The sequence below is a fragment of the Bos taurus genome, chromosome 2 (genome assembly GCF_002263795.3).
Source record: "Bos taurus isolate L1 Dominette 01449 registration number 42190680 breed Hereford chromosome 2, ARS-UCD2.0, whole genome shotgun sequence".
Taxonomy (NCBI): Eukaryota; Metazoa; Chordata; class Mammalia; order Artiodactyla; family Bovidae; genus Bos; species Bos taurus.
Genome location: NC_037329.1, coordinates 106,782,493 through 106,798,701, shown reverse-complemented (window position 1 = coordinate 106,798,701; position 16,209 = coordinate 106,782,493). Strand labels below are relative to the sequence as shown.

The 16,209-nt window shown below is 51.0% G+C and overlaps 1 protein-coding gene and 1 long non-coding RNA gene across 10 annotated transcripts; one reads left to right on the top strand and one right to left on the bottom strand.

Moving 5' to 3' along the window:
* Positions 1–250: 250 nt before the first annotated feature.
* LOC101906064 (uncharacterized) lies at positions 251–5,298 on the bottom strand. Of its 2 annotated transcripts, none has more exons than XR_003031360.2 (3): positions 4,959–5,298; positions 3,742–3,860; positions 251–3,522 (listed from the first exon to the last, which is right to left on the bottom strand). It is a non-coding gene; the product is annotated as an uncharacterized lncRNA (long non-coding RNA). The 2 variants fall into 2 exon arrangements; XR_009492038.1 differs by lacking the exon at positions 4,959–5,298 and having other exon boundaries at positions 251–2,531; positions 3,349–3,522; positions 3,742–3,826.
* PRKAG3 (protein kinase AMP-activated non-catalytic subunit gamma 3) lies at positions 3,925–13,748 on the top strand. 8 transcript variants are annotated; one of them, XM_025000863.2, is made up of 14 exons: positions 3,925–4,008; positions 4,793–4,832; positions 5,297–5,452; positions 5,790–6,193; positions 7,060–7,141; positions 7,356–7,414; positions 7,516–7,561; positions 7,772–7,826; positions 8,026–8,152; positions 8,284–8,452; positions 9,549–9,586; positions 9,735–9,881; positions 10,241–10,472; positions 11,054–13,748. In XM_025000863.2, the coding sequence occupies exons 1-13, from the start codon at positions 4,000–4,002 to the stop codon at positions 10,355–10,357; spliced, it is 1,449 nt and encodes a 482-aa protein (XP_024856631.1). In that variant the 5' UTR covers positions 3,925–3,999; the 3' UTR covers positions 10,358–10,472; positions 11,054–13,748.
* Positions 13,749–16,209: the final 2,461 nt, after the last annotated feature.

Below are 16,209 nucleotides of genomic sequence, written 5' to 3'. Positions count from 1 at the left end.
TTGATCAAGTTACTTAATCCCTTGTGCCTTGATCGTGTGATCTGTAGAATCATAGCAGTGAAGCATTCACCACATAGGGTTGTGAGGGACTGCCTGGGATACTGCCCACAACGTGTTTTGCAGTGTCTGGCAGATCTTTAGCACTGCATACATATGAAGCATCATTATATACACTTGTAATTTCTCACCCTACCCTGATCCTGCCATGTAAATACATTAGTCATACAGAGGCTTGGCTGCTGTAGCAAAGTTTCTATTGATTAGTGTCTTAAACAAGATAGATGTTTATTTCTTTTTATAACATAACAGTTCAGAGATGGGGAGTGGATGAGATTCTATTATTTTCAATCTCAATTCTATTATTTTCAACCTCCCACCGACGAGTTGAAATGACCAATCCAGCTCCCACCATCATATCATAATTCCAGTCAGTAGGAGGAGGAAAATCTGCTCCTTCCTCCTGAGGGCATCCTTAGAGGTTGCAGATAACGTTGCTGTGTGGATCCCATTGGTCAAACTTAGTCACATGGCCATGCTATCTGCAAAAAAGCTGGGAAATATAATCCTGCACTTCATTAAAATTGTGGGGAATTAGCAGTAGAGGAAGAAGAAGGGGAAAATAACTATTGCTTTGCCAGAGCCCATACTGGGCCACCCCTCACCCTACCTTGCATTTAGCACCTTCTGAAGAGAGCCAGATTCTTTACCATCCGAGCCACCAGAGTCGAGGCCATTACCAATGCAATGAGCATGAACTTGGGCAAACTCCGGAAGATGGTGAGGGACAGGGAGGCCTGGTGTGCTGCAGTCCATGGAGTTGCAAAGAATTGGACATGACTGGGAGGCTGAACAATAATAACAATGAAGAGAGGCAAGGCAGAGTTCCATCTAGACTCAGCTCCAGCTCAGAACTCAGAATATGTGAGGGCCCTGGGTATGGATGGGATCCTCAGAGTCTAGAGCCCTGTGAACCAAAAGGCAGGTAATCTGGCCCTCCCCCTCCCCAGGGTAACAGTAGAGGAGGAACAATAAACTCCAGAACACGGAGAATGGCAAACAGCCAGCAGTCACCTGATCTTTAGTGATAACTAAATCCAGCTGGACAGGAATTGCAGCATGGCTTCCCCACAGAGGAGTCGGTTCCAGGGCGGCTCATCCAGCCACTGCTGGTCCTGCTCTCCGGGAGTGAAGCTTTCTACTCTCCCAGTGGCTTCTGCCATTGCCTCTTGGAAGTTATTTCTCACGCGACATCCCCTAGGCTGCTGGTGAACGTGGCCGTCCTTGCGGACCTTACACAGCACTCTTTCTGCTGGTGCAGATTTTGAGGGCTAGGGACAACTGGGTGGGTGGAGGAGCAAACCAGTCTTTGCTGACCAGGCTTATAGTTTCTCTGCCAATGTTACACCCTTAAAATCTCCCAAGGCTTCTGATTGACTTCATATTTGTGTAACCAGAGCCAAAGTTCTCATTTTCCTGCTTGATTATTCTGGACTTGGCATTCTTCCCATTCTCTCTTGAACTGCTGGTGGCTACCTTGAGGTTGTCAAAAAAATATGCTCGGTTGTAAAGTGTTAGTCACTCAGTCATGTCCGACTCTTTGTAACCCCGTGGACTGTAGCCCACCAGGCTCCTCTGTCCATGGAATTCTCCAGGTAAGAATACTGGAGTGAGTTTGCCATTCCCTTCTCCAGGGGATGGGGTTCCCAACCCAGAGAGTGAACCTGGGTCTCCTGCATTGCAGGCAGATTCTTTACTGTCTGAGCCACCAGGGAACTTTCCTGTTTTGCCCATGGGACTGGTTTCCATTATCTACAGAATTGGGTGCACTCAAGAAAGGTTTGTAACCCTTGCTAAGGTTGCCTCTTTCAAGCCACCACTTACAACTCACTGCCTGAGTGCATTTCTCTTATAAGACCTTGCCTGTAGCAGCCAGCAGAAGCCAATACATACCAGTTTCCATGAGCTACAGGCTCTGTTAGCATATGATGACCTTTCAAGGCATCATAGATGACAGATCATATGTGTTGCTGTAACATAACAATGGTCACCAGCTTACCAGCATGCAATAGTTTTCTTTGCTACCTGAAGTCCAATTTCCAAACCAATGCCACTTATTTTAGACTTTTAAAGCAGTGTCACTTCCAGATATCAGATTTTGCATTAGTTAGGATACATGTTTGGTTGCTATAACAAACAGTCAATTTAAGGATGATTTAAACAAAGGAGTTTACTTCTCTAGTGTTGTAGTCTCCAGACAGTCTAAACCTGGAAGGGTGACTCTGAAACCTTGAACAAGCATTTTCCATCTTGGCTGTGAGATAGCTGCTCTAGCTCCTGCCGTCACATTAGCATTCCAGCCATCAGAGGAGGAAAGGAACTCGTGCTCGTTCTTTTAAGTCCAGATCCAGAAGTTGCTCCCATCACTACCACTCACATTGGTCAAATTAAGTCTCAAGGCCAGATTTAACTGCAAGAGCTGGGAATTTAGGTCTTTGTTATAGGGAGCCATTCCAGTTAAAATTCAAGTGATTCTATTACAAAAGCAAGAAGAGAGAAAGAGTTATTAGGAGGCAACTGGCAGTGTCTGGCACAGAATGTTTTTATCCTCATTTTACATTCGCGGAAACACGCTCAGAGAGAACAAGCAATGCTTTCCAAGGTCAAATGGCAGAACAAGAATTTTAACAAGGTCAATCTGACCCCAAAACAGATTTTCCCTCACATCCAACCAACATAGTATGGTCATCAAGGTACCCAGTGTTTACTAAGAGATAAAAGACATTCACACGTGAATACTTATGTGAGTGCCAGCCCAGTGTACACTGAGATGTGCACACAGGGCATGGCTATAGCATCAGTGCAATGAGGGTGATTGAGCAAACTACCACTCCTGGAGATGGTGAAGGACAGGGAAGCCAGGTGTGCTGCAGTCCATGGAGTCGCAAAGAGTAGGACACGACTAAGTGACTGAGCGACTGAGCGACTGAACAACCACAATGAGGGTGATGCAATCAAGGGAGACTTTATTGGAAGAGGAGCCCCTGCTTCTGGTCTTGCAGGTGAAATATGTCTGAGGTAAAGGGGAGAATGAGGTATTGCGGGAGAAGGCAGTGGTGTGAGCTGCACATGTTCTATATGTGGCTTGGCTGTGAAGGTGTCCAGAGAATAAGGGGACGGGGGCTTTACAGGACCTAGGCACTATCTATCTCCAGGGATGGTCTACGTGACCTTTCCCCCATTTGAAATGTCCCATTGGCTGTGCCTTTGCTATTCCATCATCTGGGACCAGACAGGAACAAGCCTCAGGGGCCCTGCAGAAGGGGAACTGCACCCAGCCCCAGTACTGACCAAGACACACATGGCAGGCCGGCCTCTTCCTGGCTTTGTTCTCCTCCACCATCCCCGTAGGCAGTACAGGGGCTTTGAGGGGTGATGGGAAATACACTCACTAACTCAGCAAGAAATCCAATAACCCATTATGGAGCATCCATTCACTCCATGGTGAGACGGGGATGGAAGAGTCTGGAAAGAGAAGAGGAAGGGGAGGGGGGCAGAGAGGAGAGCTGGAGCAGCTGGGTCAGCATTCCCAATTTGGACACTGACTCAGGCCCCAGGAATGCTAAGGAAGGTGGGGGGTGGGCAGCCACCAGAGCCAGCTGGGATCCTGTTGGCTCTAGGAGACGCAGGAACAACACACACAGTGGCATGAGGGGACAGTGGCTCCTGCACACCTGGACCTACCTCCACAGGCACAAACAGGTGTCTGTCACACTGGAGACAAGTGCAAGCCCACCACATGCCGTCAAGGTGATTCTCAGGACTCCCCACCTGCCTGAACCGTCCAGTTCCAGCTCCTCCACCTAGAGAAGAACGGGCCCCTGGGGCTCGAATGGTGACATCTGGACACACACTGGCCATTCTCCCAGTACCACCCACAAACCTCTTAGCCCCAACCTGCCAGCCGGCTGCAACCTGCCCTTTCTAATTCCAGCACCACCAATGACCCAGGTTTGTACAAGGAAGAGAGTTCAGCTCAACTGCCTCTGTTTTCCCTCCTTTGGCACCTGACAAAGATGAGAAGGGCTCTCAGAGAAGAAACCCCAGGGCTCTGAGAGACCCCCTCCTCCCACCCCAGCGCCCACCCTCCCCCCACAGCAGGGTCCTTCTCTCCCATCATCGGACACCCAGGAGGCAGACAGAACCAGGCATCAGGATTCCATGTGCGGCCCTCCCCTCACCTCCCCAGCAGCCCCCCCGGCTTCAGGGCTGGAGCAGCAGCGGGGTGGACCCCTTCCTCCCCAGTGCCTGACACCCAATCAGAGAGAACCCGATCCGGGAGGGCAGGGTGCCAGGGGCCAGGCCCAGAATAGTGCTGCCCAGATACAGTGTTGCGCACTCGCTCATGGAGCCCGCCGAGCTGGAGCACGCACTGTGTGGGGTACTGGGGTCCTGGGGGGCTGGGAGCTGGGGCAGCTGAGGCCACAGGGTTGAGAGCACCCTGCCGCATGGCTATGTGCATGTGTGCGTGCATTTGGGTGTGTTTGACCACGATTTTCTCTGTGTATAGGAGCAGGAGGCTGTCTGCATGTGTACATTCCTGGTGTGAGTCTGTGTGCTCGTGCGTGTGTCTGGGGAGGGTTGAATATGCGAGTTTCTGAGTGTATGTAAGTGTCTGGGTGGGTTGAATGTGTTTATGTGTGTCTGTGGGGGTGTGTGTGGTGGGAAGGGCAGCTCCTGTGGTTCTGAGTGTAGGATGTTCTCCCCACCTCTTCAGTCACTCTTCTCCACACAGACCCCCTCCTGGAGCAGCTTTGGGGGACCCGAGCATCAAGGTAGGTGGGGCTGCCCCTCCTCATGGGCCCAGCCTCTTCTTCCACTTCCTTTCCTCCCACATCTCTAGGCTCCCAATCTCCCCCACCCCACTAGCCTGGCTTCTCCTTTTCCTTCTTTGTTCATACTTGCTTTTTCTTCCTCCTTTGCCCTCTCGCCTCCTTCCTCTTTCAGAAGAAGAAAGGAGGGGGGTGGATCTAGAGTCTGAAGATTTGGAGCCTCCTGACTTGATCACATGTTAGCTGTGTGATCTGTAGCAAATTGCTTAACCTCTCTGATCTCAGGTCCCTTGTTAGGAAAATAGGGATGATACTATAAGTTGCTTGCTATGAGGTTTGAATGAGAAATACATTGGAGGAAAAGACCTTTGGACGTTTGCAAATATTGAATATTATTGTTAATAACATTTCAGTTGTATTACTATGTTACTCCCCATTAACCAAACAGGCCCCATTCCCCCTTCCAGAGATGAGCTTCCTAGAGCAAGGAGACAGCACTTCATGGCCATCACCAGCCATGACCACCAGCGCAGAAATAAGCCTTGGGGAACAGAGGACCAAGGTCTCAAGATGGAAAAGCCAGGAGGATGTAGAGGAAAGGGAGCTGCCAGGCCTGGAGGGAGGTGAGGCCACGGCCAGTTCTGGGGAAATGGGACTGGGGGCAGTGGGAAGTCCCCGAGACTGAAGCTGGCCTTGCCCTGGATCCCTCCATAACACAACGCATGACATTCTGTTGCCTCAGTTTCCCCACATGAGAGAGGGCAACTGCAATGCTGATCCAGGGGCCCAGCAAGGCCAGCTCAGGACATAGCCACCCTCTGGTGTGACTTTCTCAGCTCTCTCACTCGCAAAATGGGGACCTCAGCATCCAGGCTTCCCACACTGCTCTGAGGATGAAGGGAGACAACAGATGGGAACATGCTTTGGAAGATGGAGTTACTGTCCTCTCCCCTTGAACAGGTCCCCAGTCCAGGGCAGCTGCTGAGTCCACCGGGCTGGAGGCCACATTCCCCAAGGCCACACCCTTGGCCCAAGCCACTCCCTTGTCCGCGGTGGGCACCCCCACAACAGAACGAGACAGCCTCCCCGCTGACTGTACAGCCTCCGCTTCCAGCTCCAGCACAGACGATCTGGATCAGGGCATAGAGTTCTCAGCCCCAGCAGCGTGGGGGGATGAGCTCGGCCTGGTGGAAGAGAGGCCGGCCCAGTGCCCGTCCCCGCAGGTGCCGGTGCTCAGGCTCGGCTGGGACGATGAGCTGCGGAAGCCAGGGGCTCAGGTCTACATGCACTTCATGCAGGAGCACACCTGCTACGATGCCATGGCAACCAGCTCCAAGCTGGTCATCTTCGACACCATGCTACAGGTAAGGCCGCCGCTCTGCCCCACCTGCATACTCACAGCCCCCAGGATCCCCTGCCAGCCCCGCCCGGCTACACATCCCTTCCAGAACTCCTTAGCACCACGGAGACCGGGGGAGGGGAGCTTTTGCTCTCTGTGTGCACCCCCTAATTGTCATCTCAGCTCTACAACTCAGTATCTATAGGGTTTGGGGTAGGTCTTTTTACTTCACTCATCTCTAAAATGGGGACAGGAATGCCTGCTTTACCCTACAAGTTTCAGAGGACTCCTGGGCCAATCCAGGATGACTGGGAGCATTTTTAACACCCCGAATTGTATAGAAAGCGTTTTCTTCTTGCTGTGTATTGAAGAGCAGGATGTAGTGTAGGGTAGAAACAAGGTATATCATTTTGATTCTAGCGGTATATGAGCAAAAATATTTAATTTAGTAGCTTTGTATTTATTTTGATGTGTGTTACAAAGCTACAACCAGCACGTATGGATAGTATCGCCTCAGATGAGGCCAAAATGAGTCAATGTAAAATATATTTAGAGAAAAATATTTTGTAAATATCAGAGAATTACACCTCTAGTATTTAGATTGGCACAAATTATCCTGTGTGCGTCTGTACACTTAGGACTTTGGTGTAGAAATACTGGATTTGTCTCCTACATTTTCAGCCTGGTGTGCCTGTTAAGGGGTCACCTAGTGCCCCTGGCCACCTGCAGCCTTATCTCTAGCAAATGTGCCCACGAGGGTTGTGTCGAGTGTCAGGCAGGCTCCTGGAGCAGAGGGCCTGTGAGAAGGCCCCTTGGGAGGCCCCTGGTCAGGATAGGGGACTCTGAGGGGTGGTGAGCAACTCACCCTCAACTGTTCTCCCTGTGGCTCAGATCAAGAAGGCCTTCTTTGCCCTGGTGGCCAATGGTGTCCGGGCCGCACCTCTATGGGACAGCAAGAAGCAGAGCTTCGTGGGTGAGGAGGGGAAAAGGGGACCTTGTGGGGCGATTCTGGGGCTGGGCTCTGGGGCAGGGCCCTGGCTTGGGGGGAACAGGCTGGCTGGGAGACCCCCATCTGTGGGGCAGCTGTGACCAGCTGATGGAGAAGGGGCTGAGCCCTTCACCTGCCTCCTGCCACAGGGTCCAGGGTAAACCCCACTCCTCTCTCTGCCCTCCCCCACCCCCCACAGGGATGCTGACTATCACAGACTTCATCTTGGTTCTGCATCGCTATTACCGGTCCCCCCTGGTGAGGAGTGGGCTCAGGGTCCTGGGGGCACCCATCTGGACTGGGGCGGAAGGAATTCAGGAAGCCCACGTCTGACTTGGGGAGTTCTGTTGATGTTCTAGGTCCAGATCTATGAGATTGAAGAACACAAGATTGAGACGTGGAGGGGTGAGTGGGTAAAGGGTCCTGCAAAGGGGCTGTGTAGAGGGTGTGTGGGGCCAAGGACCCGGGTTAGAGGATGGGCAGGGGGCAATTCCTTGAGGTGGGAGGGGAAGGGTAATAGAGAACTCAGAGGGCCCAAACGAGGGGAGATAGTCTGGGGGCTGCTGGGTGAGACAGGGTGGCCAGCTCCCTTGCCCTGACTCTGCTTTTCTGCAGAGATCTACCTTCAAGGCTGCTTTAAGCCTCTGGTCTCCATCTCTCCCAGTGACAGGTAAGCGTCCCCAGACAATCACTTGAGCCTCCTTGCCCTGCACAGACCCCCCTCGCCAGCTCCTCAGTTCTGAAGTCATGGGCTCATTCTTGGTGGACTGCAGATAAGGCAGCCTCGGCTCCCTGTCCTCCTTCCCCGGGGCTGGGGTAAAGGCATCTCTCCCCAGGCAGCCCCAGCCTCATCGCTCCCACTTCTGCAGCCTGTTTGAAGCTGTCTACACCCTCATCAAGAACCGTATCCACCGCCTGCCGGTCCTGGACCCAGTCTCAGGCGCCGTGCTGCACATCCTCACACACAAACGGCTTCTCAAGTTCCTGCACATCTTTGTGAGCCCGGGCACAGCTTCAGGGGACGACCAGAGGAGCAGAGAAGGCTTCTGCCCTAGGGGTTGGGAGGGAGCAGCTGGGAGCCCCCTGTGGGCTATTCCACCCTGAACCCTACCTGTCTCCAACCCAAGCAGCGCACCCTGCTGCCCCGGCCCTCCTTCCTCTACCGCACCATCCAAGATCTGGGCATCGGCACATTCCGAGACTTGGCCGTGGTGCTGGAAACGGCACCCATCCTCACCGCGCTGGACATATTTGTGGACCGGCGCGTGTCTGCGCTGCCGGTGATCAACGAAGCTGGTACCTGCACCCAGGATGGGGATTGTGGCTGGGGTGGGGCTGTGGGGAGCCGGGGTCTATGTGACATTAGCTCGAGATCCGGGATGGAGTCAGGGCTGGAAGTCTCTGCCTGCTTTGAGCCTTGGATCAATTATTTAGCCTCTCTAAGCCAGACATCAGGTTCTTGCTCTGAGAATCAGCTGTAAACTGCTTCAAAGTTAAAAATAGCATAATGAAGTTGGCTATCAAGAAATGTTTTACTTTATTTTTGATTATGAAAAATTTCAAATGTATAAAAATGGTAGAGAACACTGTGTAATGAACCTCATGGATCCACTTGGATTAACTATTAACACATTGCCATAACCAGTTCTTCCTCTTTTTTTTATGCTGAAGTAAAGTAAAGTATAGAATCATGTCATTTCACCTCAACACTTCATCTGCATCTCTTAAATAAGTATATTTCCTACATCACCTGACAAAATTACAAATAATGTATTAATGTTACCTAAAATCCTATCCTAACTCTCATTTCCCCGTTTTTCCCAATAATTATTTTTTTACAGTTGATTTGTTCAAGTCAGGATCCAATTAAGGTCTATGCTTTGAATTTGCTTCTTTTATCCCTTAAGTGTCTTTTATTCTAGAACAGTTCCTTCCCTGCTTAATTTTCATGGCGTTGATGATGGGAAGCCTGGGTTCTGCAGCATGTCCCGTTTCCACAGATCTGCCTGCTCGCTTTCTGCAGGTGGCCTTTACATTGGTCCTCTGTTCCTGTGTTTCCTATAAATTGAAAATTAGATCTAAAGGCTCACGCAGATTCAGGCTATATATTTGAGGCTAGACTATCTCAGAAGTGATGCCACATACTCATATCTCGTCACATCGGGAGGCATGGTGTCAGGTATCCGTCTCTGAGACACTGTTTTATCCCTGGATTCAGGGTGGTGGCAGCCTGATGCCTCGTTATAAAGCCAGCAACCTGGAGGGGTGGGGAGGATGTTGAGGAGTTCGTTCCGAAAGCCCACGCTAGGCCCTTGCACAGCATCCTGGTTCTGACCTGAATCTTTCCCCTGTCTTTTTCTCACCTTTCCCCCTGCCCCTCCAACTCCTGCAGGACAGGTCGTGGGCCTCTACTCCCGCTTTGATGTGATTGTAAGTGCATGGGGGGATGGATTGTAAGCGCTGGGGGTGCCACAGGGAGGCTGTGGTGTGAGGATAGGGATGACCAGGGGGTCCTTGAGCTTTGAGGGGCTGGAGTCTGGCTGAGGCTGATGAAGAGCTCTGCTCCCTCCCTGCCCAGCACCTGGCAGCCCAACAAACGTACAACCACCTGGATATAAGTGTGGGAGAAGCACTGAGGCGGAGGACGCTGTGTCTGGAGGGAGTCCTTTCCTGCCAGCCCCACGAGACCTTGGGGGAAGTCATCGACCGGATTGCCCGGGAGCAGGTACCCCACACCCCTTCAGACACGCTCCCAACACGTGGGGCCAGCCTTCTCATGAGCAGCTCCAGCTTGCTCTATCCATCAGGCACCTGCCCCATCCTCCCATCACATGGCCAAGCTCTCGGTGTCCACACTGACCGGCGACGGGTCCTGTCCCTGGGGCCCTCGGGCCAAGGGCCCCAGCCGGTGACCACCCCAGGGCAGGCAGAGCTCCTGCTAACTGGGAGACACTAGTTTACTAGGAGACAGACTCTTGCGCTTCCAGTTATGTCAAATTGTTGTCCCTGATTCTTGGTATCAACCTCATCAGCTGCTGTAGCCACATGGCGCCGCCCCCTCACTGAGCCTCTGTGGACCCACAGGTGCACCGGCTGGTGCTTGTGGATGAAACCCAGCACCTCCTGGGTGTAGTGTCCCTCTCCGACATCCTTCAAGCTCTAGTGCTCAGCCCTGCTGGCATCGACGCCCTTGGGGCCTGAGAACATCGGAGTCCTCACTCTCGGGCCACCTTCCACACCTGGAAGCCAGTGAAGGGAGCCGGGGACTCGGCCTTCCCCTCCCCCACCCCCTTTTGTGGGTTCCGCTCTTGTTCAGGTAGGCTCTGCTCTGTACTACTGACCTCATTCCCAGCCCCTCAGACTCCCTGGGGAACCCACATCTCAGATTGGGGCCCGCTGAGGAGGGGAGGGGCCCAGCTCGGAGCTGAGCAGCCCCATGAAAACTGCAAGTATCAGGACTCATTGCGGGCCACTGCTTTGTCCCGTTCTCAGCTGAGGTGAAGGAGGCCCTCACAAGAGGGGTGGACAGGGGCCACACTAAAGGCAAGGGCAGCGATGTGACTTCAGGGGCCCCTGGGAAATTGACCTGCCCTCTCACCGTTCAATTTCTGCCTGCTTGGGCTTCTACTGGGAGAGAGCCAGTTACTAAACCTGGGCTGAATGGAATTTCCACACCCAATAAGAACTAAGACTGCAAGGAGAGAGCTTGTCTCTCTAAGTAATCATCGCAGTCCACTGGACATGATCTCACACTCTTTCCTGGCAGCACATTTGCCAGGGGGGTGCAGAGGGTGGGGGCACAGGTTCCACCTGCTTGGCAAAGGATGGCAAGACTGAGGTTCTCCTATCGGAAAGGCAACCTCCCCTCCTTATTTAGTCTTCCTCTTTCCCTCACAGGCTTCTCTAGCCCTCCCCAACTGCCCCCTGCCCTGCTTGTGCTCCCAGAAGCCCTTAGGAATGCCCGGTCTACCGTGAATGATGAAAGTAAAGAGAACAGCTGAGTCAAGCCCGGAGCTCTTGGAATCAGAGGCACTAGGATTTCCCCTGGGCTGCCTGCTCTGTGCCACCCACGCCGCTCTCCCCACCTGGCCCCAGTGGGGTGGGGAGCCCTCAGTCAGGGGCTCTGGAGTTCAGGCAGGGGCTCTGGATTCCTCCGCTTCTGGATTACCTGGCGTCAAGCCCCCAGCTCCTGGAGTCCCAGTTGTGCTTCCCCCATGGACGCTGCCCTAGCGGTTCCTCCCGACTTTGTCACTGCCCTCCTGCTCCCTGAGCACTGCATTTCAGGGCTGCCTGCAGGGCCCCACAGAGCAGCAGTTTCGTACAGCTGCCGGTTTGAGTAGGGTTCCTGCTCCATTCTCAGCCTTAGCTCTCACCATCGAGCAGTGTTCTCAGTCTCCAGGGAGGGCCTGCATTTGGATCACTGAGGATGAACCATTGAGACAACAAAAAGGAAACGAACAGCCCATGAACTCAAATTTTATCATTTTCACTCAGAAAATGCTATGGTCATCTGATCTGAACTCGTGGCAAGAATCCCCCACTCCCACCCCGCGCCATCCTTTCTGAATTCAAAGACACGAAGGAAAATCTGTAATTGACAAACTCTGCAAGTGGTGTTTCTGTTGCTTATGGAGTGTTATTCTACTGAAATGTCTTTTTCATCGTTTGTTTATAACAAAATTATAAAGAAAATGTTAGTTACTTATGTACTGGGTACAATTCAGACCCCAAACTCTAACCTGTAAGAAACATATAATTTTTCTAACACTGAATGTAACTTCTTTTATGAACTCCATTTCACCAGGTGGTAGAAATTAATCTCAGTCAATTTGGGGTTCCCCTCCCACCTTTTATCGGGGTTAAGTTCAGTGATGGGGGAGTCTTGGGATGTAAGACTTTGCTCCTCAGCCATCAATCATCCACCCATGCCAGCACCTGCTGAAACATCCCCATTTCCATGTGACTGTCCCTTGGTTGGTCACCAGTGGGCATGGCCCCTGCTAGGTGCCCCCTCTCTTCCCACCATGAAGCTTCTTTGGGTCTGCCTGCTGGGGTGTGAGGACACTCTAGCTCCTGGTCCCACACCCCTTTAGACTTCAGGAAGCTCTGTGGGGCCATCCTAAGCCCACCTGCTGAGACAGGCAGCAAGTGGTCTGGTCTACCCTGACTTTTCCTGTTCTCCTAGCCTCTATCTGGGAAACATGGGGCCCAGGGCTTTCCTACCCTTCTCATCTCTGAACTTCTCTGAGGTGTTTGTCATACTCCCCTCTCACTTCAGACACTGCTTCCTTTTCTTATCCCTCCTGCCAAATGTCGGTCTATAGTCTCTTTGCTTCCTCAACTCCCACCAGCCTGTGGAATCTTCACGCAGTTGGGGAAAGAAGGGGCCTTTTGCTCTGGCCCGTCATACACTCTTCCAAATGCACCGTAAGCATCTTGAGTTCTTGCCATCTGCCCCACTGAGTCAGGCTGGGCTTTTCTGTGTCACCCCCTCCCCTGTGATAACAGACACTGTAGGTCTGCTGTTGCGGTGGGGGGGTCGGGATGGGGAGGTTAGTGTTTCTAGAATATGATCCTACCCTGTTTACCTCACAGAGCAACAGAGTGGGGCCATCTGTGCTGATGAGTCAGGCAGTAAGTGAAGGCATTTTCTCATAGACACTCAACTTCCATTTCCGGTTTTGCTATAACCAGTGCATCAGCGCCGATTCTGCTCTGGCCCCACCTAGAAAGGTCCTGGGTCTTGGGTTCAAGTGGGAGGATGGGATGGGGGTGCCCTCAGTGCTGTCTCAAGTGAGTGTCCTTGGGGACCTGGGGAGAGCTGTCTTGCCCAGCTCTAGGATGAGTGTAGCAGGGTCTGTCTTCGAGGCAATGCCCCACAGGGCTCAAACCAGGGCTGATGGCCTGGTTTTTCACTCTCCAGAGAGAAAATTTCATGGGAAAGAGCCCACATATTATATCACATCTATCCTGTGGTGTGTGTTTTTCTTTTTCAAATTTGTTTGACTGTGCTCACTCTTACTTGTAGGTTTCGGGCTCTAGTTCCCTGATATGGATCAAATCCATGGAATCTTAACCATTGGACCACCAGGGAAATCCCCGTGAATGCTTTCTAAGCCTTATGGGTTTTTTTTTTTTTTAATTGAAGCCGAGTTTGTTTACAACATTGTCTCCAAAAGGTATTTTATATATTTGAATGAATCATTGACAAAGAAAGTAATTTTTTTCCATTTATGCTAAGTGTCTTGTCTAGGCAATGAGATGGAATATAAACTGAGAGATGCCATTTTTAATTCCCAAGAAAAGCCAAAGAACTTCATGTATGCTAACTGCCATATTTGTTTTTCTATATTTCAATAAATAGCCAGTAAGAATTTGCTTTATGACTCAGGGAACTGAAGCCAGGGCTCTGTGACAACCTAGAGGGGTGGGATGGAGAGGGAGGTGGGAGGAAGATTCAAGAGGGAAGGATATATGTATACCTATGGCTGATTCATGTTGATGTATGGCAGAAACCAACCCAATACTGTAAAGCAATTATCCTTCAATTAAAATAAATTTTTAAAAATGTAAAGAACCTCAAGTATAAAGAGACAGCTTCTGACCATGCCCATACTGAATTTTGTCTTTTTCTGTTTTGAGTAGGAGTCTTTGACACTTTTCTTCCCAGAGCTGTGTCTGTGGACTCTCCAGTAGCAAACTCTGGGCAAGGTTTCACAGCTACGTTAATAGCACTTCAGCTCGTCTTTTAGAACACAACCTATCACTTGTCACTTGCAGGGCGAAGCCTCTGAGGCTGTGCCTACACTTCACCAAAATGTAAGGGGATATAGCTGGCTCTTGATTCAGCCTCACGAGGACATCATTACATCACCCATCCTCTGAGCTCTTGTCTCGGTTCTGCATCTCTGATTTCTGATTAGAGACTGGATTTTAGGCCCTTCAGATGTACAGCAGGGCACTGCTGCCTCAGTTTTCTGTGGTATCTTTGGAGGTATAACTTCCAGTGGCAGCTATTTCTACAATAATCTCACCAAACTGGTCTTTATAGATTTTTAAAAATTGAGATGTAATTCACATACTGTTAAATTCACTGTTTCAATGTGTACAATTCAGCAGTACTTAGTATATTCACCTAGTCATGCAAACATCACCACTATCCAATTTCAGAACACACTTATCACCCCAAAGAAACTCTGTATCTGTTAGCAGTCACTCCCCACACAGTTCTCCCGGCAACCACTAGCTCACTTTCTGTCTCTATGGATTTGCTTATTCTAGAAATTTTTATGTCAATGGAATCATACAAGATGTGGTCTTTTGTGTCTGGTTTCCTTCATGAACATAATGTTTTCAAAGTTCATCCATGATGTAGCATGAATCAGTACCTCATTCCTTTTTTATGGCTGAATACTATTCTAACCTACAGATATACCAGATCTTCACAGATTTTGATGTGAGATTAGCCTATAAATTCATTAACTGAGCCACAGACCATGAACCCTGACACTCTTCTGCAGCTGCTAAAAACCTCAATCCCAGCCACATCACATGACTTCCTCCTCCCCTCCACCCTCGACCCAAAATGCGAGCACTGAGGGGTCCCCGTGGTTTGGGCAGCTGACCCTTGGTGGTCTGGAGGAGCAGCCCACTGGGAAAGGCAGCAGTCTTCTCCGGTCGACTGTGCAGAGATCCTGGCCCCCTCAGTGCCCAGCCCCATCCTGTACATTTACAAAGAGCTCTCACTGGTGAAGCCCTACATTGGTGGATTTGAGAGTCATGGGCTTGTAATCAAGCATCCCCGCTCAGTTCTCTCCAGGTTTCTCTTTTTAATATGGAAAGCTCTGTAGCCTCCACTCTCCTTTCCTTCCTTCTAGTCCAGTCTCTTCTCATTCAACATTTATTCATTACCTTGATTAACTCTGTGCTAGACACAGAGTCAGCACTGGGATTGTGCCCTCCGTGGGGTTCCCAGCTGGCTGGGGAGACAGTCGGGTCTAGAATGCAGTGAACATGCTGAGTGCTTGGTTTTATGGGTGGACAGGGGATAGCACAAGAGGAAGTGTTCGCGCTTGCCCAGAGAGGTCAGGGAAGGCTTTGCAGAGGCGGTGACATTTGAGCTGAGTCCTGAGGAAAAGCAAGTTCTCTGAGACGATACACCAGTTGGTGAAGAGGGTGTTCCAAGGAGACGGGACATGAAGTACCAAGTATTGAGGCTGGAAAGAGCAGAACGTGCTCGGGGGAGATACAAGGAATTGGGGCACCACTGTGGAAAGGGTGGAGGCGGTGGGCGAGTGCACAGAGCAGGCCGCTGGAACACCAGCCATCTAAGCCACCGTAAGGACTTTAGACCTTGACTCAGGACTGAGGAGCCGTGGAAGGATGTTAATCACGGCAATGACGTGTTTTTGTTTTTTTTTTTTTAGTAGGCTCAAACTCAAATCCCCACAGACATAAGAAAGTCCAGCTTTCTGTGACTCAGCAGAAATTTCCCACTGGGGCTGTGTCTCCTCGAGGCTGGGATTAGTTGATTTTTTAGGCTTGTGTTACTGAGCACTGGATCTCCATGCCAACCCACTTTCCTTCTAGTTGGCTTCCTGTACTGAAGGGGCTGGAAAATTAAATACTACAATCCCCAGACTGTCTCAAAGCTGGAGTCCCAGGTAGGACCTAGGCTCTGCCTCTTAACTGTATGCAAGAGATCTGAAAGGTGTTCATGAGGCAGAGACCACCCTCTACAGCTCCTGTTCCTTTTGCTGTCAGGGCGGTTGGGAGGAGGGGGCATCTTTTCTTTTTCTGTTTAGTCAGCACAGATCTGGGAGACATGGAGTAGCTTTGGGGCCAACAGTCGTAGTGAGTTTCCCAAACCCCATCCTCCTGAGTGTGGCTTCCTTGACTGATGAGCCTCCCCAGGGGTGCCCATAGAATCATTCCTGTAGGCCTATCCTAGGGCTCTTCCGACCATGTTTGTGACCTCACTGCCTGTATCTAAGCACTTTCTGTTCAAAATATGGTGTCCTCTCTGTGCCTGGGGAGTGGACTGGCAGCTTCCG